Source organism: Solea solea, chromosome 6, assembly GCF_958295425.1.
Source record: "Solea solea chromosome 6, fSolSol10.1, whole genome shotgun sequence".
In the NCBI taxonomy this organism is placed as follows: Eukaryota; Metazoa; Chordata; class Actinopteri; order Pleuronectiformes; family Soleidae; genus Solea; species Solea solea.
Window position 1 is genome coordinate 1,786,051 of NC_081139.1, and position 27,975 is coordinate 1,814,025.

Genomic DNA, 27,975 nt, shown 5'->3' on the forward strand with positions numbered 1-27,975 from the left:
AAAATCTAAATTCATAGTTTTTAGATCATAGTTTGACAACAAGGTCTTAATTGGTATTAAATGTATTAAGAATGTAATGTATTAAATCCCTCTTTCAAAAGTCTTGAAAATACGTAAAAGGATTAGGGCCACATAGGAAAAACATATTTGAGTTCTGACTTTAAGAATTCTGAGTTTAAAGTCAGTCACTTGATCATTTTTTTGTAAATGAAAATCTCAAAATAATTGGTGAAAGAAAAAACATCACGCAGATTAGGACAGATTAGGAACCAATACAACAGTTTTCGGCCAGGATGTCACAATACCGGGAAGTAGATATTATAACTTTAGTATTGGACCAAAAGTTTTATATAATTTCAAAATTATGACTTCATATTTCACAATAATGAGATACTAAATCATAATTATGAGAAATTATGACTTATTAATATATATTTTTTTCACATTTCAAGTGGTGGAAAACAAGCTTCCATACACCTTCTCTGCATACAGTAATTGCAACCCTGTGACTGTTGCATGTGCTTATGTGACTCTGCTGCCCCCTGCTGGTTTGGCGGAACAGCATCAGGCACAGATCGAGTAAAATGCATAATGCAGATTAAAATAAAAAAGGCATTGGTGTTTCCTAAATAATTCATCCAGGAAAAAAAATAAACATCACAGAAGACACTTGACTTCCTCGTGTCCAGTTTAAAGTTAAGAAAATAAAATGAATACTGTAGACGGTTGTTCATTTGTCTTTTGTTGGGTTTCTAATGACACAAGAAAAGAAGTCCAAACTATATTATATTATAATCTTGTTCCTGGCACAACCCCTGTTAAGGAAAAATCCTTAAATAATCCTTGTAATTGACCATGATTTAAGTTTTTCATCAAGTTTAATGTTCATTTCCTTCACAAATCTGATCCTGTTAATCCAGGGGACCCTGAATCTATGAATTGTGATGGTTATAATTCATATTTAATAATTAAAACATGATTATGAGTGCTAAAGGTTGATCTTTGAGCTTGATCTCTTGGTTTTGTTAAATAAAAAAATAAATCTTGGACATTTTTCTAGTCCTGTTGAAGGAGAAGGATCTCAATCTTCACAAATGCCAAAATAACACATTTTAATTATAGGGTACATCAAATGTTATTGACGTGAGCCTCGTCCCTGAGATTTTTCCTCTGTATGTGTCGACCTTTGCTCGGGCAGGAGTTCCCACTATACTCCTCACACCCTCGTCTCAGGTGCTGCTGAGCTCAGTATCACACAGACCTGCTGGACTCTGACCTTCTCCTTCTATGAGGAAGTTTGTCTTCGGTGAATAATGTCGACCGACGCGTGGGGATTTAAGTTTTCCATTTGACTTGAAGCACAAACAAAACTGAAAAAGGAAGTGACATTCAAGTGGCAGGTAAGACATCACAGGTAAGATTGTGCTTGAGTGAAAACTCTTGTGTTTATGGTGTTAATCGTCTGAGTGTTTGTGTTATATAATGTGACCGTTATCGAGAAAGATTGACATTGTTCATCATCATCATTTGAAATAAAAACGTCTCTACACTTTAAAAAATTGTCATCTTGTTGTATAAAAATTCACTTTTTTCTCCCTGTTCGTACACATGTGATCTATGTACGTCGTTTAAATGTGGCAACAGCATCATAAATGTGTCCTCATGAGGATCATAGCCCACTGACTGATTCATTTATTACTAATGACTGTTTTCTTTGCTGGTGTTTGCGCAAAGACTCGTTAATAGTCGCGTCTCTCTGTTATAACAACACAATTTGAGCTTCTTTTCATTTCCATCATCTTCGGAGCTTGAAATAGGGAGAAAAATAAACCAAATATCTCCTTTAGATGAACTGATATTCACTGATATCACACATTCTTGTTGTATATAGTGTAATCATGTCATATATAAGACTGCAGGTGTTTGTTTTTTGTGTTTTTTGTGTTATCTCAGCACTGAAGATGTTCAGGAGAGGCAGTCCCTTTGTCAACGACACCAGCAGCTATGCAAGCTCCATTCAGTCCAAGTATGTACACAGTCCAAATGATGCCACTGTTGTGTCATATGTGTGTTTGATGATGTGTTTCAAAGTTGTTTGCTGTCATTCATGAACGCAAATGTGTTGTCACAGTGGTCTTCCTACGACCAATCTGGACGAGGTGTCTTCACAGGGGTCAGGTTTTGCCAAGCCGAGTGCAAAATCAATTTACTGTGAGTAACCTTACTGCACTTTATATATAAATATATGTATATATATATATGTATATATATATATATATATACACATATATAAACATTGTTTATTGTTGGTAATCTGGTCATTCATATACTAACTGAACAGATTACCAACCATAAACGGCTACTGTAAAAAGGTGGCACCTTTTTTTTCCTTTTTTTTTTGCCAGGCAGTGTATTTTGAATCATAGCAACATAGATGAGAAGCTACAACATTGCATTGAGCCCAGGGACCGTCTACAAAATGCAACACCTGTAAATAATGTTCAATAACGTCATACATCATAATACAGTGTCATGTCGTCAAACTTTCTGTATGCTTCACTGCTGTACTGTACATGATACTACACCACTCAGTTTGAAAAAAAGGGGAAAAAGGGAAAAGGGAAACTGAGGTTGGGAAGCACAATTTAAAAAAAAAAATACTACCCCTATTCTAATACAAAGCTAAATGCAAATCGGTGAAGTATTCCTTCAACGTTTAGATTTAGATTTAGTGTTTATATTTCAACGTTTACCTCTTTTAACACCTGTCTGTCTGTTTTATCGTTAAACGTCTCTGTATCGTCGTTATTAAACTGTTCAGACTTTTCTTCATGGTACCAAATTAATGAATAAAGAAACATCAAAACTCATTTGATGGGGAAAAAAAGCCTATTCTTTTAAACTGAGTGATGTAGTATCATGTACATGGCAGCAGGGAAGTATACAGAAAGTTTGGTGACACTACACTGTATTATGATGTAGTTATTGAATTGCACTTTTTAGACGGTCCCTGGGCTCAAGTCTCACTGATGACTGCACGTAGAGATTAGTGTAGTTTCTCCAACTCTTTCTGATGAAAGTGAGGTTGTAGCTTGTCGCCTACATTGCTATGATTCAAAATATGTCTGGCACGTGTTTCTACAGTGTTTCGTTTGAATGTTAATGATCGTGGAATTTCGAATGTTTTAAATATGTTTCTAACTGCATGAATCTATAAACGGTCAAAACGTAAATTTGTGAGTCATAACACAAACAACTCTCTGTGACAACAGTGCAAAGGAAGGCCTACGCGGCCTCTACCAACAAGCTGCTGGACAAGTCTCAGTACAGAGTGGAGGTATGGCACGTGTGACCTTTGACCCTCATCCATGCAAGTTAAAGACCCACGTCAAAGTCCCGCCCACCATTAACACTGTTTACGCACCTGTGCTGCAGCATTTGTTCACCTGTGACCTGGACGGGAGGGAGCTGAGAAACGTCGCAGACTGTGTGGAGCGTCTGACGCTTCTGGACGGCATGGGCCGCGTGTGGGGTCAGAACATGGTGCTGGAGGTGCACGGTGCTGACCTGCTGCTCACTGACCCTGTCACCAAGGTAAACAGGAGAGGCTGTGAGGGAGGGGCATGGTGGACCAAAAATGTTCAACCCTTAGTGCTCACGAGGCACGGATCTGTGCCGCAGGTGCACCCATAATAAATTGCTGTGGGAATAATACACAACTCCTTATATGGACATCCTGTGGGTGTGTGTTTAAGGCCCTGGAATACTCGCACGTCAGGGTCCTGTAGTATCCCACTTCACCATCGGGTGGCACAGATCCGTGCCACGTGAGCACTAAGGGTTGTAATAATAATAATAATAATAATAATAATAATAATAATAAATTCAAGGACACTTTACAAACAGAATGAATTAAAATCCCACAATTAGCTAAGCCAAGGTATAAGAAAAAAAAATGGACGTGTTCCACACACGTGTTATATTGACATGTGTGTTTGTGTTCCTGTTTTTTTCCAGGTGGAGCTGGAGTCAATAGCTCTCAGCGACGTCGTGGAGCTGAAGGCCGAGCTGGACACGGGAATATTCAGCTCCCTGCTCGTTGTGTCAGTTCAGTCGAGGAGAAAGAAAACCACCACTGTCTTCATGTTTCAGTGCGAGGACGTCCAGGTGAGAGCAAAGCCAGGGGGAAAAAAAGAAAAACAACTATAATTGTGTCCAGTGGTGGTGCATAGGGAAGGGACAAAAACATAATGTGCCCTCTTTGAGTGGTAAAAATAGGAGGAAGTGCCCTATGGCTGGTATTCATATACAAACAAGCCTTTAACTCTTTAAGATGCCCATGAAACTTCTTATCGGTGTCTTTCCAATGAAAAAGGGTGCTGTTCCTTACATGACAGTGTCCACAAAGGGTGTCCTTAAACAATGTCCACATGAAATTTGGACACACCTGTGGCGCCTGCACAGTCGGTGCCCTTTTCATTTTTCGGCCCTGCCCTTCCAAACGTCTGTGCACGCCACTGCTTGTGTCTGATAAACTGCAAAGTCACTGTATGATCTGCTTGAATTTAAGGCCGACTACGTTCAGAGAGACCTCGCCCAAGCGCTGTCTCGCAGGAGGGACAACCCAAGCGTGTAGTAAGACGTCCCACACTAGCTTATATTGTCCTATTGATTACTTATTGATTGTTAATAATGTCTCTCTCTCTCACACACTTGAGCAGTGGCCGTGCACTCATGAAAAACCATCTCTCTGAACCCGAGGAGCAGAGTCTGTCGCTGCAGTCGGTGCCTCGTGGCTACGGTGAGGCTGTGACGACACACAGGAAACTATACTGTTATACTGATTATTGGTGATCAATAATAATATGATCTGCACTCGTGGTAATGAAATCAAAATCAACGTAAATCTTTACTTTTTTTAAACCTCCCCACAGATGAAGACGATTTCCTCGAGCCTGAGCTGGCTGTGCTAAAGGACGAAGAGGACGACGAGGTCTTGTCCTCCATGAAGGACACATCACTGTCTGTGGTCAGTCCATCAGTCAGTTTCTCAATTATTTCTCAGTCAAGCCCTTATAAGATGAAAAATATTCTGGTATTTATTTCCTATGGAAGTGTTGGATTAACGCTGAACTCTGGGCGACGCGGTGAGTGTAGTGGTGAGCACTCTTGCCTTTGCAGCAGGAATGAATGGGATAAAGTATTTCCTATTAAACTTGTTCTTCATCATATTTGGAAGACTTCTATAAAAAAAGTAAAAGAAAAACACAATTTAAACAAAAAAGTTAACATTCTTTCTTTCTTTCTGTCTTTCAGGACACGTTGAATCAGATTTTAAATGACATTGAAATGTTCATGGGTCAAGTAGCTGCTGTGGCGGCGAGAAACGCTCAGAAAAGGAAGAAGAAGAAGAAAGGAAAAGGTAACTTTCAGGATGACGCATCATGGATCGTAACGTCAGTAAATCACACACTTAATTTTCTTTTCCTTTGTTTTTCCATCTATACACATTTTATCATAAGTGATGGAGGGCATGCCTGCCACAGAAGAGTTTGCAGCTTGTCTTCAAAGGATCAAGTGTGGTTTCAACCTTCTGGTAAGCACTCCCAGTGTGTGTGTGTGTGTGTGCGTGTGTGTGTGTGCGTTGATGTTGTTGTGTATAAAAGTTTTCTCTTGTTTTGACAGGGGGAGCTAAACGGAAAGATTGAGAATCCCTCTGCTCCTGAGTTTGTCCACATCCTCTTCACCTTGTTAGCATTTGTAAGTGAGATCTTCAGGTTTCCACATACACTGTGATTATGATTGTGATTATGATCATGATTAGGATTAGGATTAGGATTCAGCCTGTTCTTATACGAGGAGCTGTTTGTAAAGGGGCTCATGATGAAAATAACATCGACATTTTTGACACATTTAACAATGTTTAAAAAGTGATTTACCACATTTATACCAATATTTGTTAACTTAACTTAAATCTAAATGTTACATATAAATATTATATGTAAATATAAATGTTAAATATTAAATCTGAATATTAAATTTTAATATAAATATTAAATATACCTGTTAAATGTAATATTTAGATTCAACATTTATATGCAACATTTAGATTTATGTTTAAATGTAATATTTATATTGAATATTTATATTTAGCATTTATATTTAAATTGAATATTTATATTTAATATTGATATTTATATTTAACGTTTAGATTTAAGTGTAATATTTATATTTAACATTGATATTTATGTTTAAATGTAATATGTATATTTATATTGAATATTTATATTTAGCATTTATATTTAAATTGAATATTTATATTTATATTGAGTATTTATATTTAGCATTTATATTTAAATTAAATATTTAGATTTAAGTGTAATATTTATATTTATATTTAACATTTAGATTTAAGTGTAATATTTATATTTAACATTGATATTTGAATGTAATATTTAGATTTAATATATAACATTTAGGTGTAACATTTAATATTTAGATTTAACTAATTAATATATTTCTTTATTAACAAATATTGGTGTAAATGTGGGAAAAATGTTAACAACACTGTTGTAAACATTGTTTGGAACTAAATGTGGCAAAATGTTGAAGTTATTTTCATTTACTCAGTTGGACCGGTCACCCTTTATATCCTATATTTTTTACAACCTAATCTTATATTATAATTAATTTACTGGTTTATTTATTCTTCTTCCTTTATTTTCCTATTTTTTTAACCCTAACCCTTGAATAACATTTACCTACTTTAACACTTGTCTCTGTACACGTGATTACCATCATTATTCAATTGTTCAGACTTTTCTTCATGCTACTTAATTAATGAATAAAGAAAAAATAAAGGCTCATTTATTCAGTTGTGTGCCTTTGCTTTTTACATACAGTATTTTTTTTTATCATATATTGACTGTCAGATCATTTGTCTTGGCAGATATTACCTCACAGTCCCAAGAATCTGGCCTCAACCATTGTGTCTCCGCTGCTGAAGCCGCAGAGTATCCGTCTCATGAGTGAAGAGACGTCCACAGAGGAGGACCAGCTGTGGCAGTCTCTAGGAGATGCTTGGAGCGTCCCCAGGTGAGACACTCGACTTGGATGTACTATGACTCCACTGGATTTTGAACCCTCAATCCCTAGCTTTGAAGGCCAGTGTCTTTCCATTAATATTAGTATGTCATCCAAAATATGACAAAAAAGTCATAGGTTAGTTTGTCATCTAAAATCACTCAAAAAAGTAATAGTATAGTACGTCGTCCAAAATTTGACAAAAAAGTCATACTTTAGCATGTCGTCCAAAATTTGACAAAAAAGTCATTCTTTAGTAAGTCGTCCAAAATTTGACGAAAAAGTTATAGTATAGTATGTCGTCCCAGATTTGACAAAAAAGTAATAGTATGTCGTTCTAATTTTGACAAAAAAGTCATTCTCTAGTATGTCGTCCACAATTTGACAAAAAGCTCATAGTTTAGTATGTCGTCCAAAATTTGACAAAAAAGTCATAGTATAGTATGTCGTCCAAAATTTGACAAAAATGACATAGCATAGTAAGTCGTCCAAAATATGACGAAAAAGTCATAGGATAGTATGTCGTCCAAAATTTGACAAAATGTCATAGTATAGTTTGTCGTCCAAAATCTGACGAAAAAGTCAAAGGATAGTATGTCGTCCAAAATATGACGAAAAAGTCAAAGGATAGTATGTCGTCCAAAATTTGACAAAAATGTCATAGTATAGTATGTCGTCCAAAATTTGACAAAAAAGTCTTACTTTAGTATGTCGTCCATAATATGATGAAAAAGTCATAGTATAGTATGTCGTCCAAAATTTGACAAAAATGTCATAGTATAGTATGTCGTCCAAAATTTGACAAAAAAGTCTTACTTTAGTATGTCGTCCATAATATGATGAAAAAGTCATAGTATAGTATGTCGTCCAAAATTTGACAAAAATGTCATAGTGTAGTATGTCGTCCAAAATTTGACAAAAAAGTCTTACTTTAGTATGTCGTCCATAATATGATGAAAAAGTCATAGTATAGTATGTCGTCCAAAATTTGACAAAAAAGTCGTAGTATGGTATGTCATGCAAGAAGAAGAGATAAACTGTAGTGGTCTAGTGTGTAAGAAACTGCCTTTCAAATTTAGCGATTGAAGGTTCAAAACCCAGTTGAGTCATAGTTTTCTATCTTGTCCAAAATTTGACAAAAAAGTCATACTTTAGTATGTTGTACAAAATTTGACAAAAAAGTCATACTTTAGTATGTCGTCCAAAATATGACGGAAAAGTCATTCTTTAGTAAGTCGTCCAAAATCTGACGAAAAAGTCATTCTTTAGTAAGTTGTCCAAAATTTGACAAAAAAGTCAATGGTTAGTATGTCGTCCAAAATTTGACAAAAAAGTCATACTTTAGTATGTTGTCCAAAATTTGACAAAAAAATCATACTTTAGTATGTCGTCCATAATATGATGAAAAAGACATAGTATAGTATGTCTTCCAAAATTTGACAAAAATGTCATAGTATAGTATGTCGTCCAAAATTTGACAAAAATGTCATACTTTAGTATGTCGTCCAGAATCTGACGAAAAAGTCATTCTTTAGTAAGTTGTCCAAAATATGACGAAAAAGTCATAGGATAGTATGTCGTCCAAAATTTGACAAAAAAGTCATAGGATAGTATGTCGTCTAAAATTTGAAAAAAAGTAATAGTATAGTATGTCGTCCAAAATTTGACAAAAATTTCATTCTTTAGTAGGTCGTCCAAAATCTGACAAAAATGTCATAGCATAGTATGTCGTCCAAAATTTGACAAAAATGTCATAGTATAGTATGTCGTCCAAAATATGACGGAAAAGTCATTCTTTAGTAAGTCGTCCAAAATCTGACGAAAAAGTCATTCTTTAGTAAGTTGTCCAAAATTTGACAAAAAAGTCAATGGTTAGTATGTCGTCCAAAATTTGACAAAAAAGTCATACTTTAGTATGTTGTCCAAAATTTGACAAAAATGTCATAGTATAGTATGTCTTCCAAAATTTGACAAAAAAAGTCTTACTTTAGTATGTCGTCCAAAATTTGACAAAAGTCGTAGTATGGTATGTCATGCAAGAAGAAGAGATAAACTGTAGTGGTCTAGTGGGTAAGAAACTGCCTTTCAAATCTAGCGATTGAAGGTTCAAAACCCAGTTGAGTCATAGTTTTCTATCTTGTCCAAAATTTGACAAAAAAGTCATACTTTAGTATGTTGGACAAAATTTGACAAAAAAGTCATACTTTAGTATGTCGTCCAAAATATGACGGAAAAGTCATTCTTTAGTAAGTCGTCCAAAATCTGACGAAAAAGTCATTCTTTAGTAAGTTGTCCAAAATTTGACAAAAAAGTCAATGGTTAGTATGTCGTCCAAAATTTGACAAAAAAGTCATACTTTAGTATGTTGTCCAAAATTTGACAAAAATGTCATAGTATAGTATGTCGTCCAAAATTTCAAAAATTTCATACTTTAGTATGTCGTCCAGAATCTGACGAAAAAGTCATTCTTTAGTAAGTCGTCCAAAATATGACGAAAAAGTCATAGGATACTATGTCGTCCAAAATATGACGCAAAAGTCAAAGGATAGTATGTCGTCCAAAATTTGACAAAAAAGTCATAGGATAGTATGTCGTCCAAAATTTGACAAAAAAGTCATAGGATAGTATGTCGTCTAAAATTTGACAAAAAAGTAATAGTATAGTATGTCGTCCAAAATTTGACAAAAATGTCATAGCATAGTAAGTCGTCCAAAATATGACGAAAAAGTCATAGGATAGTATGTCGTCCAAAATTTGACAAAAATGTCATAGTATAGTATGTCGTCCAAAATTTGACAAAAAAGTAATAGTATAGTATGTCGTCCAAAATTTGAAAAAAATTTCATTCTTTAGTAGGTCGTCCAAAATCTGACAAAAATGTCATAGCATAGTATGTCGTCCAAAATTTGACAAAAATGTCATAGTAAAGTATGTCGTCCAAAATTTCAAAAATTTCATACTTTAGTAAGTCGTCCAAAATATGACGAAAAAGTCATAGGATACTATGTCGTCCAAAATATGACGAAAAAGTCAAAGGATAGTATGTCGTCCAAAATTTGACAAAAAAGTCATAGGATAGTATGTCGTCCAAAATTTGACAAAAAAGTCATAGGATAGTATGTCGTCTAAAATTTGACAAAAAAGTCATAGGATAGTATGTCGTCCAAAATTTGACAAAAATGTCATAGCATAGTAAGTCGTCCAAAATATGACGAAAAAGTCAGGATAGTATGTCGTCCAAAATTTGACAAAAAAGTCATACTTTAGTATGTCGTCCAAAATATGACGGAAAAGTCATTCTTTAGTAAGTCGTCCAAAATCTGACAAAAAAGTCATTCTTTGGTAAGTTGTCCAAAATTTGACAAAAAAGTCAATGGTTAGTATGTCGTCCAAAATTTGACAAAAAAGTCATACTTTAGTATGTTGTCCAAAATTTGACAAAAAAGTCATACTTTAGTATGTCGTCCATAATATGATGAAAAAGACATAGTATAGTATGTCTTCCAAAATTTGACAAAAATGTCATAGTATAGTATGTCGTCCAAAATTTGACAAAAATGTCATACTTTAGTATGTCGTCCAGAATCTGACGAAAAAGTCATTCTTTAGTAAGTTGTCCAAAATATGACGAAAAAGTCATAGGATAGTATGTCGTCCAAAATTTGACAAAATGTCATAGTATAGTATGTCGTACAAAATTTGACAAAAAAGTCAATGGTTAGTATGTCGTCCAAAATTTGACAAAAAAGTCATACTTTAGTTGTTTTTCAAAATTTGACAAAAAAGTCATAGTATAGTATGTCGTCCAAAATTTGAAAAAAATGTCATTCTTTAGTAAGTCGTTCAAAATTCCACAAAAAAGTCATAGTATAGTATGTGGTCCAAAATTTGACAAAAAAGTCATAGTATAGTATGTCGTCCAAAATTTGACGAAAAAGTCATAGTATAGTATGTATTCCAAATTTTGACAAAAAAGTCATCGTTAGTTTGTCGTCCAAAATTTGACAAAAAAGTCATAGTATAGTATGTCATCCAACATTTGACAAAAAAGTCATACTTTAGTATGTCATCCAAAATTTGACAAAAAAGTCATTCTTTAGTAAGTCGTCCAAAATTTGACGAAAAAGTCATAGTATAGTATGTCGTCCCAGATTTGACAAAAAAGTAATAGTATGTCGTTCTAATTTTGACAAAAAAGTCATTCTTTAGTATGTCGTCCACAATTTGACAAAAAGCTCATAGTTTAGCATGTCGTCCAAAATTTGACAAAAATGTCATAGTATAGTATGTCGTCCATAATATGATGAAAAAGTCATAGTATGGTATGTCGTCCAAAAATTGACAAAAAAGTCGTAGTATGGTATGTCATGCAAGAAGAAGAGATAAACTGTAGTGGTCTAGTGGGTAAGAAACTTCCTTTCAAATCTAGTGATTGAAGGTTCAAAACCCAGTTGAGTCATAGTTTTCTATCTTGTCCAAAATTTGACAAAAAAGTCATACTTTAGTATGTCGTCCAAAATATGACGGAAAAGTCATTCTTTAGTAAGTTGTCCAAAATCTGACGAAAAAGTCATTCTTTAGTAAGCTGTCCAAAATTTGAAAAAAAAGTCAATGGTTAGTATGTCGTCCAAAATATGACGAAAAAGTCATAGGATAGTATGTCGTCCAAAATCTGACAAAAATGTCATAGCATAGTATGTCGTCCAAAATTTGACAAAAAGTCATAGGATAGTATGTCGTCTAAACTTTGACAAAAAAGTAATAGTATAGTATGTCGTCCAAAATTTGACAAAAATGTCATAGCATAGTAAGTCGTCCAAAATATGACGAAAAAGTCATAGGATAGTATGTCGTCCAAAATTTGACAAAAATGTCATAGTATAGTATGTCGTCCAAAATTTGACAAAAAAGTAATAGTAAAGTATGTCGTCCAAAATTTGAAAAAAATTTCATTCTTTAGTAGGTCGTCCAAAATCTGACAAAAATGTCATAGCATAGTATGTCGTCCAAAATTTGACAAAAATGTCATAGTATAGTATGTCGTCCAAAATTTCAAAAATTTCATACTTTAGTAAGTCGTCCAAAATATGACGAAAAAGTCATAGGATACTTTGTCGTCCAAAATATGATGAAAAAGTCAAAGGATAGTATGTCGTCCAAAATTTCAAAAATTTCATACTTTAGTAAGTCGTCCAAAATATGACGAAAAAGTCATAGGATACTTTGTCGTCCAAAATATGATGAAAAAGTCATAGGATAGTATGTCGTCTAAAATTTGACAAAAAAGTCATAGGATAGTATGTCGTCCAAAATTTGACAAAAATGTCAGGATAGTATGTCGTCCAAAATTTGACAAAAAAGTCATACTTTAGTATGTCGTCCAAAATATGACGGAAAAGTCATTCTTTAGTAAGTCGTCCAAAATCTGACTAAAAAGTCATTCTTTAGTAAGTTGTCCAAAATTTGACAAAAAAGTCATAGGATAGTATGTCGTCTAAACTTTGACAAAAAAGTAATAGTATAGTATGTCGTCCAAAATTTGACAAAAATGTCATAGCATAGTAAGTCGTCCAAAATATGACGAAAAAGTCATAGGATAGTATGTCGTCCAAAATTTGACAAAAATGTCATAGTATAGTATGTCGTCCAAAATTTGACAAAAAAGTAATAGTAAAGTATGTCGTCCAAAATTTGAAAAAAATTTCATTCTTTAGTAGGTCGTCCAAAATCTGACAAAAATGTCATAGCATAGTATGTCGTCCAAAATTTGACAAAAATGTCATAGTATAGTATGTCGTCCAAAATTTCAAAAATTTCATACTTTAGTAAGTCGTCCAAAATATGACGAAAAAGTCATAGGATACTTTGTCGTCCAAAATATGATGAAAAAGTCAAAGGATAGTATGTCGTCCAAAATTTGACAAAAAAGTCATAGGATAGTATGTCGTCCAAAATTTGACAAAAAAGTCATAGGATAGTATGTCGTCTAAAATTTGACAAAAAAGTCATAGGATAGTATGTCGTCCAAAATTTGACAAAAATGTCATAGCATAGTAAGTCGTCCAAAATATGACGAAAAAGTCAGGATAGTATGTCGTCCAAAATTTGACAAAAAAGTCATACTTTAGTATGTCGTCCAAAATATGACGGAAAAGTCATTCTTTAGTAAGTCGTCCAAAATCTGACGAAAAAGTCATTCTTTAGTAAGTTGTCCAAAATTTGACAAAAAAGTCAATGGTTAGTATGTCGTCCAAAATTTGACAAAAAAGTCATACTTTAGTATGTTGTCCAAAATTTGACAAAAAAGTCATACTTTAGTATGTCGTCCATAATATGATGAAAAAGACATAGTATAGTATGTCTTCCAAAATTTGACAAAAATGTCATAGTAAAGTATGTCGTCCAAAATTTGACAAAAATGTCATACTTTAGTATGTCGTCCAGAATCTGACGAAAAAGTCATTCTTTAGTAAGTTGTCCAAAATATGACGAAAAAGTCATAGGATAGTATGTCGTCCAAAATTTGACAAAATGTCATAGTATAGTTTGTCGTCCAAAATTTGACAAAAAAGTCATAGGATAGTATGTCGTCCAAAATTGGACGAAAAAGTCATACTTTAGTATGTCGTACAAAATTTGACAAAAAAGTCAATGGTTAGCATGTCGTCCAAAATATGACGAAAAAGTCATAGGATAGTATGTCGTCCAAAATTTGACAAAATGTCATAGTATAGTATGTCGTACAAAATTTGACAAAAAAGTCAATGGTTAGTATGTCGTCCAAAATTTGACAAAAAAGTCATACTTTAGTATGTTTTTCAAAATTTGACAAAAAAGTCATAGTATATAATGTCGTCCAAAATTTGACAAAAATGTCATAGTGTAGTATGTCGTCCAAAATTTGACAAAAAAGTCTTACTTTAGTATGTCGTCCATAATATGATGAAAAAGTCATAGTATAGTATGTCGTCCAAAATTTGACAAAAAAGTCGTAGTATGGTATGTCATGCAAGAAGAAGAGATAAACTGTAGTGGTCTAGTGTGTAAGAAACTGCCTTTCAAATTTAGCGATTGAAGGTTCAAAACCCAGTTGAGTCATAGTTTTCTATCTTGTCCAAAATTTGACAAAAAAGTCATACTTTAGTAAGTCGTCCAAAATCTGACGAAAAAGTCATTCTTTAGTAAGTTGTCCAAAATTTGACAAAAAAGTCAATGGTTAGTATGTCGTCCAAAATTTGACAAAAAAGTCATACTTTAGTATGTTGTCCAAAATTTGACAAAAAAATCATACTTTAGTATGTCGTCCATAATATGATGAAAAAGACATAATATAGTATGACTTCCAAAATTTGACAAAAATGTCATAGTATAGTATGTCGTCCAAAATTTGACAAAAATGTCATACTTTAGTATGTCGTCCAGAATCTGACGAAAAAGTCATTCTTTAGTAAGTTGTCCAAAATATGACGAAAAAGTCATAGGATAGTATGTCGTCCAAAATTTGACAAAATGTCATAGTATAGTATGTCGTACAAAATTTGACAAAAAAGTCAATGGTTAGTATGTCGTCCAAAATTTGACAAAAAAGTCATACTTTAGTATGTTTTTCAAAATTTGACAAAAAAGTCATAGTATAGTATGTCGTCCAAAATTTGAAAAAAATGTCATTCTTTAGTAAGTCGTTCAAAATTCCACAAAAAAGTCATAGTATAGTATGTGGTCCAAAATTTGACAAAAAAGTCATAGTATAGTATGTGGTCCAAAATTTGACAAAAAAGTCATAGTATAGTATGTCGTCCAAAATTTGACGAAAAAGTCATAGTATAGTATGTATTCCAAATTTTGACAAAAAAGTCATAGTTAGTTTGTCGTCCAAAATTTGACAAAAAAGTCATAGTATAGTATGTCATCCAACATTTGACAAAAAAGTCATACTTTAGTATGTCGTCCAAAATTCGACAAAAAAAGTCATACTTTAGTATGTCATCCAAAATTTGACAAAAAAGTCATTCTTTAGTAAGTCGTCCAAAATTTGACGAAAAAGTCATAGTATAGTATGTCGTCCCAGATTTGACAAAAAAGTAATAGTATGTCGTTCTAATTTTGACAAAAAAGTCATTCTTTAGTATGTCGTCCACAATTTGACAAAAAGCTCATAGTTTAGCATGTCGTCCAAAATTTGACAAAAATGTCATAGTATAGTATGTCGTCCATAATATGATGAAAAAGTCATAGTATAGTATGTCGTCCAAAAATTGACAAAAAAGTCGTAGTATGGTATGTCATGCAAGAAGAAGAGATAAACTGTAGTGGTCTAGTGGGTAAGAAACTTCCTTTCAAATCTAGTGATTGAAGGTTCAAAACCCAGTTGAGTCATAGTTTTCTATCTTGTCCAAAATTTGACAAAAAAGTCATACTTTAGTATGTTGTACAAAATTTGACAAAAAAGTCATACTTTAGTATGTCGTCCAAAATATGACGGAAAAGTCATTCTTTAGTAAGTCGTCCAAAATCTGACGAAAAAGTCATTCTTTAGTAAGTTGTCCAAAATTTGACAAAAAAGTCAATGGTTAGTATGTCGTCCAAAATTTGACAAAAAAGTCATACTTTAGTATGTTGTCCAAAATTTGACAAAAAAGTCATACTTTAGTATGTCGTCCATAATATGATGAAAAAGACATAGTATAGTATGTCTTCCAAAATTTGACAAAAATGTCATAGTATAGTATGTCGTCCAAAATTTGACAAAAATGTCATACTTTAGTATGTCGTCCAGAATCTGACGAAAAAGTCATTCTTTAGTAAGTTGTCCAAAATATGACGAAAAAGTCATAGGATAGTATGTCGTCCAAAATTTGACAAAATGTCATAGTATAGTTTGTCGTCCAAAATTTGACAAAAAAGTCATAGGATAGTATGTCGTCCAAAATTTGACGAAAAAGTCATACTTTAGTATGTCGTACAAAATTTGACAAAAAAGTCAATGGTTAGTATGTCGTCCAAAATTTGACAAAAAAGTCATACTTTAGTATGTCGTCCAAAATTCGACATAAAAAGTCATACTTTAGTATGTTGTCCAAATTTTGACAAAAAAGTCATAGGTTAGTATGTCGTCCAAAAATTTGACAAAAAAATTATACTATAGTATGTCGTCCAAAATTTGACAAAAAAGTCATACTTTAGTATGTTTTTCAAAATTGGACAAAAAAGTCATAGTATAGTATGTCGTCCAAAATTTGAAAAAAATGTCATTCTTTAGTAAGTCGTTCAAAATTCCACAAAAAAGTCATAGTATAGTATGTGGTCCAAAATTTGACAAAAAAGTCATAGTATAGTATGTCGTCCAAAATTTGACGAAAAAGTCATAGTATAGTATGTATTCCAAATTTTGACAAAAAAGTCATAGTTAGTTTGTCGTCCAAAATTTGACAAAAAAGTCATAGTATAGTATGTCATCCAACATTTGACAAAAAAGTCATACTTTAGTATGTCGTCCAAAATTCGACAAAAAAAGTCATACTTTAGTATGTCATCCAAAATTTGACAAAAAAGTCATTCTTTAGTAAGTCGTCCAAAATTTGACGAAAAAGTCATAGTATAGTATGTCGTCCCAGATTTGACAAAAAAGTAATAGTATGTCGTTCTAATTTTGACAAAAAAGTCATTCTTTCGTAAGTCGTCCAAAATATGACGAAAAAGTCAAAGGATAGTATGTTGTCCAAAATATGACGAAAAAGTCAAAGGATAGTATGTCGTCCAAAATTTGACAAAAAGGTCATAGGATAGTATGTCGTCCAAAATCTGACAAAAATGTCATAGCATAGTATGTCGTCCAAAATTTGACAAAAAAGTCATAGGATAGTATGTCGTCTAAACTTTGACAAAAAAGTAATAGTATAGTATGTCGTCCAAAATTTGACAAAAAAGTCATAGGTTAGTATGTCATCCAAAAATTTGACAAAAAAATTATACTAAAGTATGTCGTCCAAATTTTGACAAAAAAGTCGTAGTATGGTATGTCGTGCAAGAAGAAGAGATAAACTGTAGTGGTCTAGTGGGTAAGAAACTGCCTTTCAAATCTAGCGATTGAAGGTTCAAAACCCAGTTGAGTCATAGTTTTCTATCTTGTCCAAAATTTGACAAAAAAGTCATACTTTAGTAAGCTGTCCAAAATTTGAAAAAAAAGTCAATGGTTAGTATGTCGTCCAAAATATGACAAAAAAGTCATACTTTAGTATGTCGTCCAAAATTTGACAAAATGTCATAGTTTAGTATGTCGTCCAGAATCTGACGAAAAAGTCATTCTTTAGTATGTCGTCCAAAATATGACGAAAAAGTCATAGGATAGTATGTCGTCCAAAATCTGACAAAAATGTCATAGCATAGTATGTCGTCCAAAATTTGACAAAAAGTCATAGGATAGTATGTCGTCTAAACTTTTGACAAAAAAGTAATAGTATAGTATGTCGTCCAAAATTTGACAAAAATGTCATAGCATAGTAAGTCCTCCAAAATATGACGAAAAAGTCATAGGATAGTATGTCGTCCAAAATCTGACAAAAATGTCATAGTATAGTATGTCGTCCAAAATTTGACAAAAAAGTAATAGTATAGTATGTCGTCCAAAATTTGAAAAAAATGTCATTCTTTAGTAGGTAGTCCAAAATCTGACAAAAATGTCATAGCATAGTATGTTGTCCAAATTTTGACAAAAAGTCACAGGTTAGTATGTGGTCCAAATTTTGACAAAAAAGTCATAGTTTAGTATGTCGTCCAAAATTCGACAAAAAAAGTCATACTTTAGTATGTTGTCCAAATTTTGACAAAAAAGTCATAGGTTAATCTGTCGTCCAAAGATTTGACAAAAAGTCATACTATAGTATGTTGTCCAAATTTTGACAAAAAAGTCATAATTTAGTATGTCGTCCAAAATTCGACAAAAAAGTCATACTTTAGTATGTCGTCAAAAATTTGACAAAAAAGTCAAAGGATAGTATGTCGTCCAAAATATGATGAAAAAGTCATTCTTTAGTAAGTGGTCCAAAATATGACGAAAAAGTCATAGGATAGTATGTCGTCCAAAATTTGACAAAATGTCATAGTATAGTTTGTCGTCCAAAATCTGACGAAAAAGTCAAAGGATAGTATGTCGTCCATAATATGATGAAAAAGTCATAGTATAGTATGTCTTCCAAAATTTGACAAAAATGTCACAGTATAGTATGTCGTCCAAAATCTGATGAAAAAGTAATTCTTTCGTAAGTCGTCCAAAATATGACGAAAAAGTCAAAGGATAGTATGTCGTCCAAAATTTGACAAAAAAGTCATAGGATAGTTTGTTGTCCAAAATCTGACAAAAATGTCATATCATAGTATGTCGTCCAAAATTTGACAAAAAAGTCATAGGATAGTATGTCGTCTAAAATTTGACAAAAAAGTAATAGTATAGTATGTCGTCCAAAATTTGACAAAAATGTCATAGCATAGTAAGTCGTCCAAAATATGACGAAAAAGTCATAGGATAGTATGTCGTCCAAAATTTGACAAAAATGTCATAGTATAGTATGTCGTCCAAAATTTGACAAAAAAGTAATAGTATAGTATGTCGTCCAAAATTTGAAAAAAATGTCATTCTTTCGTAGGTCGTCCAAAATCTGACAAAAATGTCATAGTATAGTATGTTGTCCAAATTTTGACAAAAAATTCACAGGTTAGTATGTGGTCCAAATTTTGACAAAAACGTCATAGGTTAGTATGTCGTCCAAAAATTTGACAAAAGAAATTAAACTATAGTATGTCGTCCAAATTTTGACAAAAAAAGTCATAGGTTAATATGTCGTCCAAAGCTTTGACAAAAAGTCATACTATAGTATGTTGTCCAAAATTTGACAAAAAAGTCATACTTAAGTATGTCGTCAAAAATTTGACAAAAAAGTCATATTAGTATGTCGTCCAGAATCTGACGAAAAAGTCATGCTTTAGTAAGTTGTCCAAAATATGACGAAAAAGTCATAGGATAGTATGTCGTCCAAAATTTGACGAAAAAGTCAAAGGATAGTATGTCGTCCAAAATATGACGAAAAAGTCAAAGGATAATATGTCGTCCAAAATTTGACAAAAAAGTCATACTTAAGTATGTTGTCCATTATATGATGAAAAAGTCATAGTATAGTATGTCTTCCAAAATTTGACAAAAAAGTCATAGGATAGTATGTCGTCTAAAATTTGACAAAAAAGTAATAGTATTGTATGCCGTCCAAAATTTGACAAAAATGTCATAGCATAGTAAGTTGTCCAAAATATGATGAAAAAGTCATAGGATAGTATGTCGTCCAAAATTTGACAAAAATGTCATAGTATAGTATGTCGTCCAAAATTTGAAAAAATGTCATTCTTTAGGATGTTGTCAAAAATTTGACAAAAAAGTAATAGTATAGTATGTCGTTCAAAATTTGAAAAAAATGTCATTCTTTAGTATGTCGTCAAAAATTTGACAAAAACGTCATAGTATAGTATTTCGTCAAAATTTGACAAAAAAGTCATAGTATAGTATGTAGTCCAAAATTTGACAAAAAAGTAATAGTATGTCGTATGTTGTCCAAAATCTGACAAAAAAGTCATTCTTTAGTAAGTCGTCCGAAATATGACGGAAAAGTCATAGGATAGTTTGTCGTCGAAAATTTAAAAAAAAAGTAATAGCATAGTATGTCTTTCAAAATTTTACAAAAAAGCAATAATATAGTATGTTGTCCAAAATTTGACAAAAAAGTAATAGCATAGTATGTCGTTCAAAATTGTACAAAAAAGTAATAATATAGTATGTCGTCCAAAATCTGAAGAAAAAGTCATTAATTTAGTATGTCGTCCAAAATATGACAAAAAAGTCATAGTATAGTATTTCGTCAAAAATTTGACAAACAAGTCATAGTATAGTATGTCGTCCAAAATTTGACAAAAAAGTCATCGTATAGTATGTCGTCCAAAATTTGACAAAAAAGTAATAGCATAGTGTCGTTCAAAATTTGACAAAAAAGTAATAATATAGTATGTCGTCCAAAATTTGACAAAAAAGTAATAGTTTAGTATGTCGTTCAAAATTGTACAAAAAAGTAATAATATAGTATGTCGTCAAAAATTTGACAAAAAAGTCATACTTTAGTATGTCATCCAAAATTTGATGGAAAAAGTCATTCTTTAGTAAGTCGTCCAAAATACGACAAAAAAGTCGTAGTATAGTATGTCGTCCAAAATTTGACAAAAATGTCGTAGTTTAGTATGTTGTCTAAAATTTGACAAAAATGTCATAGTATAATATGTCGTCCAACATATGACAAAAAAGTCATACTTTAGTATGTCGTCCAAAATTTTACAAAAAAGTCATACTTTAGTATGTCATCCAAAATTTGATGGAAGAAGTCATACTTTAGTATGTCGTCAAAAATTTGACAAAAAAGTCATACTGTAGTATGTCGTCCAAAATCTGAAGAAAAAGTCATAGTATAGTATTTCGTTAAAATTTGACAAAAAAGTCATAGTATAGTATGTCGTCCAAAATCTGACGAAAAAGTCATTCTTTCGTAAGTCGTCCAAAATATGACGAAAATTCAAAGGATAGTATGTTGTCCAAAATTTGACAAAAATGTCATAGCATAGTATGTCGTCCAAAATTTGACAAAAAAGTAATAGCATAGTATGTCGTCAAAAATATGACAAAAAAGTCATACTGTAGCATGTTGTCCAAAATCTGACGAAAAAGTCATACTTCAGTATGTCGTCCAAAATCTGAAGAAAAAGTCATACTTTAGTATGTCGTCCAAAATATGACGAAAAAGTCATAGTATAGTATTTCGTCCAAAATCTGAAGAAAAAGTCATACTTTAGTATGTCATCCAAAATTTGATGGAAGAAGTCATAATTTAGTATGTCGTCCAAAATTTGACAAAAAAGTCATTCTTTAGTATGTCATCCAAAATTTGATGGAAAAAGTCATACTTGAATTTAATTGAATTGAATTGAATCCTTTTATTGTCATTTATACCAATACTTTATTATGTTGTCCAAAATCTGACATAAATGTCATGGTTTAGAAGTCCAGCAGTACCTGAAATCTTTCCAGTGAAGTAACAACCTCCTCTTTGCTGATGTCATCGGCAAAGAGGAGGTTGTTTAAGATTGTTTAAGATTCTTACATTGATGCCAATCATGTGCTGCTCCTCTACTGCTTCCCTCATTACTGCCTCTGAGTAGAAGTTGAAGCAGATCAGCGACAACGAGCAGCCTTGCCTTACTCCCTTCCTGACTTCGAACCATTCTGTCAAGTCATCTTCTACCCTCACTGCTGCTTGCTGGTCCCTGTAAAGACTGCTTAACAACTTGACCAAATACCCTGAGATTCCCATTGTTTCCATCCCCTTCCATAAGGTTTGATGTGTAACTGAGTCAAAGGCTTTCTTGTAGTCAGTGAAGGCCATATAGAGCTCCACATTGCTTTCCCTTGCTTTTTCCATCAGTAACCTGATGTTGAAGATTTGGTCCCTTGTACCCACTTTCTTCCTAAAACCCATCTTTGACAATACTTTCAGCACCAAATGGCGAGAGGGTGACAAGGACATCCCGACGTACGCGTTGAAGTTCTCCGATGGCTGGCAGCCTCCTGAAGTCACACCTGTCCACAGTGAATCTGTGAGCAGACAGGAGAGTCCACAGCCTGCAGGGAGACAGGTAAACCCTCACACACAAACATACACACTTTATTATTTTGTTATGGGAACATTTTCATTTTATTTTCTGTTTAGGTGTTGGCCAACTGGGCTCCTCAGTATCAACCACAAAAAGCCAGTTTGGGTGAATCAAAGCCACGTCAAATGCGCGTCATGTATGATTTTATTTCAAGAAACCACAGGGAGCTCACCATCAGGAAAGGGGACATAGTCGAGGTGAGATTCAAGGACAGGAACCATCTATTCTCTCTGACTGGAAATGTTTATTATGTATATTAATGACATCTGCAGTGTATCAGATAATCTGAACTACTTACTTATTGTGCTACTTACGACTAGTCTTTACTTCGTGGACCCGCAGGTGCTGGACGTGTCCAAGCAGTGGTGGAAAGTGAGGGACAGCAGCGGCGACGAGGGCTTTGTTCCCAATAATGTCCTGGAGACTTGTGATGAAACATCTAACCAGGTACCCAGACCTTCTTAACCTTAGAAACCAAAAAAGGGGGCACTGGGTTGCCTCGGCAACAGAGGTGATAGTACTTTCATGACCAGATAACTATGAAGCTCCCGTGATGTTCTTTGTCTCAACCACTGACTGCACTTCAGTTAAATCTATCTATCTATCTATCTATCTATCTATCTACACTAAAACTGTACTAAATACTAACTAATGTTAATACTTATATAATCCTCTTCATCATCGTCATCAGTATCAGGAAACTGAAGGTGTTCCTGTCCTGACAAGGAGGTCTAAACCTGCAGAAGTGAAAGCCTGGCTTGAAGACAAGGGCTTTAGTAAAATGTAAGTATTTAAGGGTCACATACTAGAGGAATTATATATATATATATATATATAATTATAAAATATACATATATAAGTATATATATATACATATGTATACATACACTTATATATATACACACATGTAGTTCCTCTCTACCCTGTCCTTGCATGTGAACCATTAGTATTAGTATTTCAAAAAATTCAATCAAATTTTTAAACATTTTGAGGACTTTTTTCTCAGGTGTGATTATTACGGAAGAGTATTAGGGCAAGAATTCTGAGATCAAAGTCAGAATTCTGATCTTTAATCTCAGAATTCATGCTGTTTTATCTTATTTAATTTTTTAATACTTTTTAAAAATGCCTTGGTTGTTCTGAAAAAAAGGATATAAGACGCTCTATGCTGCACATTCTTATCGCCTCTGTATAAACGTACTGTATGTTTAAAACATAGTGATGGAAAAAAGCAGCCAAAATGCTCTGTGATCTAAGGATTCATTTCCCTCCGTTACCGTGTCTTGCAGCACCGTGCGCTGCCTGGGCGTGCTGAGCGGCTCCATCCTCCTGGGGATGACCAGAGAGGAACTGAAGACGCTGTGTCCAGAGGAAGGAGGACGAATCTTCTTCCAGTTACAAGCGGTCAAGTACAGCATGGCTGTAAGTCACAGACGGACCACGACGCTGCTGCATGATTCATGATTCATTATTAACCTCCGTGATAACAGCTGCTGTTTGTTCTGTGTCTCAACTCTGCAGGCTGCCGAATAAACAGCCACAATAATGGAACTCTGACGGAGGAGGAGGAGGAGGAGGAGGAGGAGGAGGGACCGGGACACCACTCTGAGAGCCTTAACTTCATCATAAATAAATGGTCTCCACTGAAACCTGTGGTCACCTCTACGAGACCTGCGCTACGTAGTTCAGTGCAGTTCCCTTTGAATTTGCATGTTATCAAATCAAAATTGTTATATCCAATCAAGTGTAAATAAATAAAAGTACAGCAGACAATGACTCAGTGAATCGACATGCTTTATTTCATTGCTCAGACGTTACACGTGAATCTTATCAGAAGCAAATGGAATCTGTGACATTCAGGCAACAGAAGTGGCTACAGTTTCAATATCCACCACATTAGTTTGAAATCTAAACTTGAGAAGACTGTGTAAAAAAAACAACAACAAAGACACTTAAGGAATCAAATAAACACAAACATGATTTGAGTGAGTGTCGGAATACTTGGAATTAATAAACAGTGACTTACAGTTTGTCTATTGAACAAAATTCAATCAAGACTCAAAAACTCACTCAGGTTCACGCTTCTCAAACATTTCAGTTTCGTTTCATGGTTTTATCCTTAGATATTTTGGGTTTGTTGGCGTTGTGTTAAACGTTCACTACAGGGAGTCAAATTGACACTTGATGGAGGAAAAGAATCAGTCAAGAGTCAAGAGTTACTGGCCCGCTGTTGCCGAGGGCAACGCTGTAGTGAGTGCACCACGCTGTGAGGACATGAAGTCAACATAAACGTCCTCAGTGTCCTTCTAACTGACGTCAAAAACGTGTACGTGTACGAACAAGCCCATAACAAAATGAAGGTGGCAGAAATGAAACCGTATGTTTTTGTGCTTCTTCAGCATAAATCACTGCCGCTCATCGACGACCAGAAATAAAAGAGGACGGTATATGTCGAGTAAAGCGGTTTTACAGACACACAACGTCCTCCATGAATGTCGCACGTAAACTCTACGATTAATAAACCGGTGCTGAAAGAAAAAAAAAAAACAGACAAAGCTCTAATCCACGCGTTTCAACAGCGACAGAACTAAGTCAGTTCAATACGGAGTGAATATAAAAATGTTTGTTATCTCTACGTCGCCTTTAAAAAAATACACTTTATACACTTGAAACCCAAACAATCACACGTATGCCATCGTGTTCCCTTTAATGTCTCCCACTGCTGTGCTGACGCTGAACTCTGATCGTCTGCGGTGTCATTGTTACCTGACAGTGAATGTTCACAGTTTGATGGGAGGTGAAACAAGTGTCGTCAGTAGTGGCGACAGTGGAAGAGTGACCATAGTTTGCAAAAAGTAAGTGATTTCAGGGCAGGGTGAACATCCGCCCGACAAAACAAAAAAACAAGAGGTAAAACTAGCCTTGATAATAAAAATATCCTCAAAGAAAGACGAAATTATGAGATAAAAATACTTTTTATCTCATTATTTCGACTTTGTCTCGTAATTATGACTTTTTATTTCATAATTATGGGGTTTTATCTCATAATTTGAACTTTTTATCTCATAATTATGACTTTTTTATCTCATCATATTATATTATAGTTATTAAATAATATTTCGACTTACTTTGAGGATATTTTTATTATCAAGGCTAAGTTTTACCTTTTTTTTCTTTTTTTCTTCCATAGTTTTGCTGTCATTTAAAACTCCAGCCCTAAATGAGTTAAGAAGCTTCACATCACAGCTCGCTGTAAAGTCACTCTCTCTATCTTCTGTCGGCCATTACTCATGCAGGCATGCAGTTACCTATGCACACTTGTAAACTGAGAACTGAGACACAAATACTCGTCATTAAGGTCCAAGGTTACGTCACACAAAGCAGCAGCTGGGCGGCGTCAGAGTGCTGTACTGTTTACGACTGAGGGGGAAAGGAGAGCAGAACTTTTACACGTGTAAACAAACTAAATGAAAAGGCACTGTGGAGTCGTGGTGCATATGTTTCAGTGCACTGCATGCAACAAGGAAAACACTCCATGACTTTATACTTTCATTCACTGCAGAAGGAGAACGAGAGCGATCCAGGACCCACGTCATGGCCACACTTTCTTGTGCGAAGGTTAAAAACTATAATGTCTCTCACAGAAATATCATAAAAGAAAAGGATTGTACACATTAACTGGAGCTAATGCAGCAGTTTCTCTCTTTTCCTTAAACACAGGAGTCCATTTCTGATTAATATTATTATCTGTGTGGGAAATAAAAGGATCTGAAACCACATCGAGTTCTGGAACCTGCAGCTGATTTCATCAAAGTTTACACTACCTGTAAAATGTTTGTCAGTGTTTCTATGAATACTACGGTACAGAGTATTCATCAGGGTATTAGTGTATTGTAAAAAAAAAAAAAAGAATTGAAAGAAAGAACACAGCATGAATTCTAACAAATCTTTAATCTCAGAATTCTGACTTTTTTCCTTTAATCTCAGAATTCTGACTTTAATCTAAGAATTCTGAGAAATTCTGACTTTCTATCGGACCTCAGAATTCATGCTGTTTGATTTCTTTTTCCTTTCCTTCAAACTTCCGTTTGTGTTTCCCATACACAGTAAGTCAAAGGTCCAGCATGTTGGGAACAGTGACGTGTAACGGTGAGACCACAGACTGCAGCTAACGGCTCAGGGAACTACGGTGGCCTTCACAGACCAGAGAGGACGTCGCTGAGTTACCATAGATACAAATATCTCAGACTATCTTCTTCTTCTTCATTATAAGTGCTTTAAATTAAACACTTCTAACAATCTAAGGTCCTTTTTTAACATTTCATGACGTTTTATATCTTCTATTCATTTACTTATTTACATTATTTTTTATTTATTATATTTTAATCTACTGATTTTCTAAAGCTAATCTTATTTTTTTCATATTTATTTTACCTTTTTAAGACATTGATCTTTGTATTCTTTGAACACTTTTTTCATTGATTGTAATTTTTATCTTTGTATTGGTTTCTAACAGTTCTTTCTTTGTGTTGTTATTCAAATGTATAGAATCTGCCTTTGTGCTCTAGCCTAGCCCCGCCTTCGCTGAGTAACTGTGGGCGGAGTCATCTTCTGCACAACCCTAACCCAAACTAATGGACTTTGTAAAAGCACAATTTCCACTAAAGTACATATAAAAGGCTTATTCTGAGACAAATGAGAAAACCAAACAACTACTTATGTGTAGATTATTTAATCCCTGCCTATAAACACTCACACTCACACTAAATGTTCACAATCTACAGGTAATTTGTCCCATAAACATCATTTCTTGACGCCGCTAGTGTTTCACTGTTCAGTCACAGAAAACATGTGGTGCTGGTCATTCCTTCTAAACTTCCTCATGCTGACTGAGACTGAAAAGAGTCAGAAAATGACAGAATAATGTGGATTAACAATCCTCTAGTGCAAAGTAATAAGGATTCAGACACAAGAAGTGTACGAGTGATGAGGCTCAGATGCTCTAGCAGCACTGAATCCTTGGTGTTGTTGATGTGTTGGCTGTCAGAGTGTGGGATTCCTCTATCGTGATTGTAGTTGTTGTTGTTTAGAAAACAGCAGAATGACTCTCACACCTCGTCCCTCCCGTGTCCCGCGGACCGCAGGGTTTCCGTCTCAGCGCTTTCCCAGCAGAGGAGCCATGGTCAGGGAGTCGTCCTCGGCGATGCCGTCCAGCTCTTCCGTGCGAACGGCGTGCGTGATGAGATTGAGCTCCTCGGACAGCGTCTCGCTGCGGTACGCCACGCGGATATCGGGCACGTTGGTGCGGCGGATGTCGTTGCTTTCGGGACCCTCCTTGGAATAGCTCGGGCCCAGCCAATAACTTTTAACCTGGGGACAGCACAAGGTGCATTAGTCTCACTGCCACTGATATGTACGAGCTTCCCAATATTATCTCTCTCTCTCTCTCTGTGTGTGTCCTCATCTTGCAGGCTGCAGGATCCAGATCCTGTTTCGAGGCTATTGTTATTATAATTATTATAAATATTATTATTACCATTCATACGTCTTCCTTGTAGGTCTCTACAATCATCTGCGTCAAAGTACATTCTTGACAAACTTCTTTGAAATGCCCGAAAGTGAATTTTGCACAGGAGTCTCCACCAACTATTACCTCATGGTGCAGTGATCTTTAACTCCTCCCACATGAAAAATGAGTAAGGAGGATTAGTTTCTGGATTATTTACCCGAGGACCGAGGGAATTTGCTTAGAAGAGGAGAACTAAGTACTAATTAAGTATTGTACTTTTTTGATGTATTTTCAGTGACTTTGTCTAATGTTGCATAGCTGTCTGATATGTTGTGTTGTATGTGTTATTCTCTGTTCAACCCTTAGAACACAGAGCATTTTAGCTGCTTTTTAAACATACAGTACTGTATATACAGGGATTATAAGAATGTGCATCATAGAGTGTCTTATATCCTTTTTTCAGCACAACCTAGACAATCGGATTAAATATTTCTTTCATGTTCACCAACTATATAAAAAAACCTGAGCAAAAAGTCCTCGAAATGATAAAATTGAATTTGTGAAATTTGTGAAACACGTCACAGTTCAAAGTTCACTTAAGAAAGAAAAGAATTATTTAATTCCTATAATTATTTATTGCTACT

General features: G+C 34.2%; 2 protein-coding genes across 8 annotated transcripts in view; one reads left to right on the top strand and one right to left on the bottom strand.

Annotated features, from left to right (window-relative positions):
* The first annotated feature begins 1,233 nt into the window (after positions 1 to 1,233).
* eps8l3a (EPS8-like 3a) lies at positions 1,234 to 23,553 on the top strand. Of its 3 annotated transcripts, none has more exons than XM_058631459.1 (19): positions 1,234 to 1,414; positions 1,954 to 2,026; positions 2,132 to 2,211; positions 3,273 to 3,337; positions 3,436 to 3,594; positions 4,018 to 4,167; positions 4,571 to 4,635; positions 4,719 to 4,801; positions 4,935 to 5,029; positions 5,317 to 5,422; positions 5,523 to 5,596; positions 5,686 to 5,760; positions 6,950 to 7,095; positions 21,666 to 21,804; positions 21,879 to 22,019; positions 22,165 to 22,269; positions 22,514 to 22,605; positions 23,112 to 23,244; positions 23,344 to 23,553. In XM_058631459.1, the coding sequence occupies exons 2-19, from the start codon at positions 1,962 to 1,964 to the stop codon at positions 23,353 to 23,355; spliced, it is 1,785 nt and encodes a 594-aa protein (XP_058487442.1). In that variant the 5' UTR covers positions 1,234 to 1,414; positions 1,954 to 1,961; the 3' UTR covers positions 23,356 to 23,553. The 3 variants fall into 3 exon arrangements, with proteins under 3 accessions (XP_058487442.1, XP_058487443.1, XP_058487444.1); XM_058631460.1 differs by having other exon boundaries at positions 1,234 to 1,400; XM_058631461.1 differs by having other exon boundaries at positions 4,722 to 4,801; positions 23,344 to 23,552.
* A 46-nt stretch (positions 23,554 to 23,599) lies between these two features.
* LOC131460719 (AMP deaminase 2-like) overlaps positions 23,600 to 27,975 on the bottom strand; it is a 36,652-nt gene continuing 32,276 nt past the window's right edge. For all 5 annotated transcript variants that reach the window (XM_058631457.1, XM_058631456.1, XM_058631455.1 and 2 more), the window contains one exon: positions 23,600 to 27,192. In XM_058631457.1, coding sequence (XP_058487440.1) covers positions 26,977 to 27,192 — 216 coding nt within the window. In that variant the 3' untranslated portion in view covers positions 23,600 to 26,976. The remainder of the gene's footprint in view (positions 27,193 to 27,975) is intronic.

What these genes read in the sequence shown, in the direction of transcription:
- eps8l3a (XM_058631459.1), top strand. Translation starts at nt 1,962, where the DNA reads ATGTTCAGGAGAGGCAGTCCCTTTGTCAACGACACCAGCAGCTATGCA. An exon ending in GATGCTTGGAGCGTCCCCAG is followed by an intron (nt 7,096 to 21,665) that starts GTGAGACACTCG and finishes CAATACTTTCAG; the next exon opens with CACCAAATGGCGAGAGGGTG. An exon ending in GGAAAGGGGACATAGTCGAG is followed by an intron (nt 22,020 to 22,164) that starts GTGAGATTCAAG and finishes GTGGACCCGCAG; the next exon opens with GTGCTGGACGTGTCCAAGCA.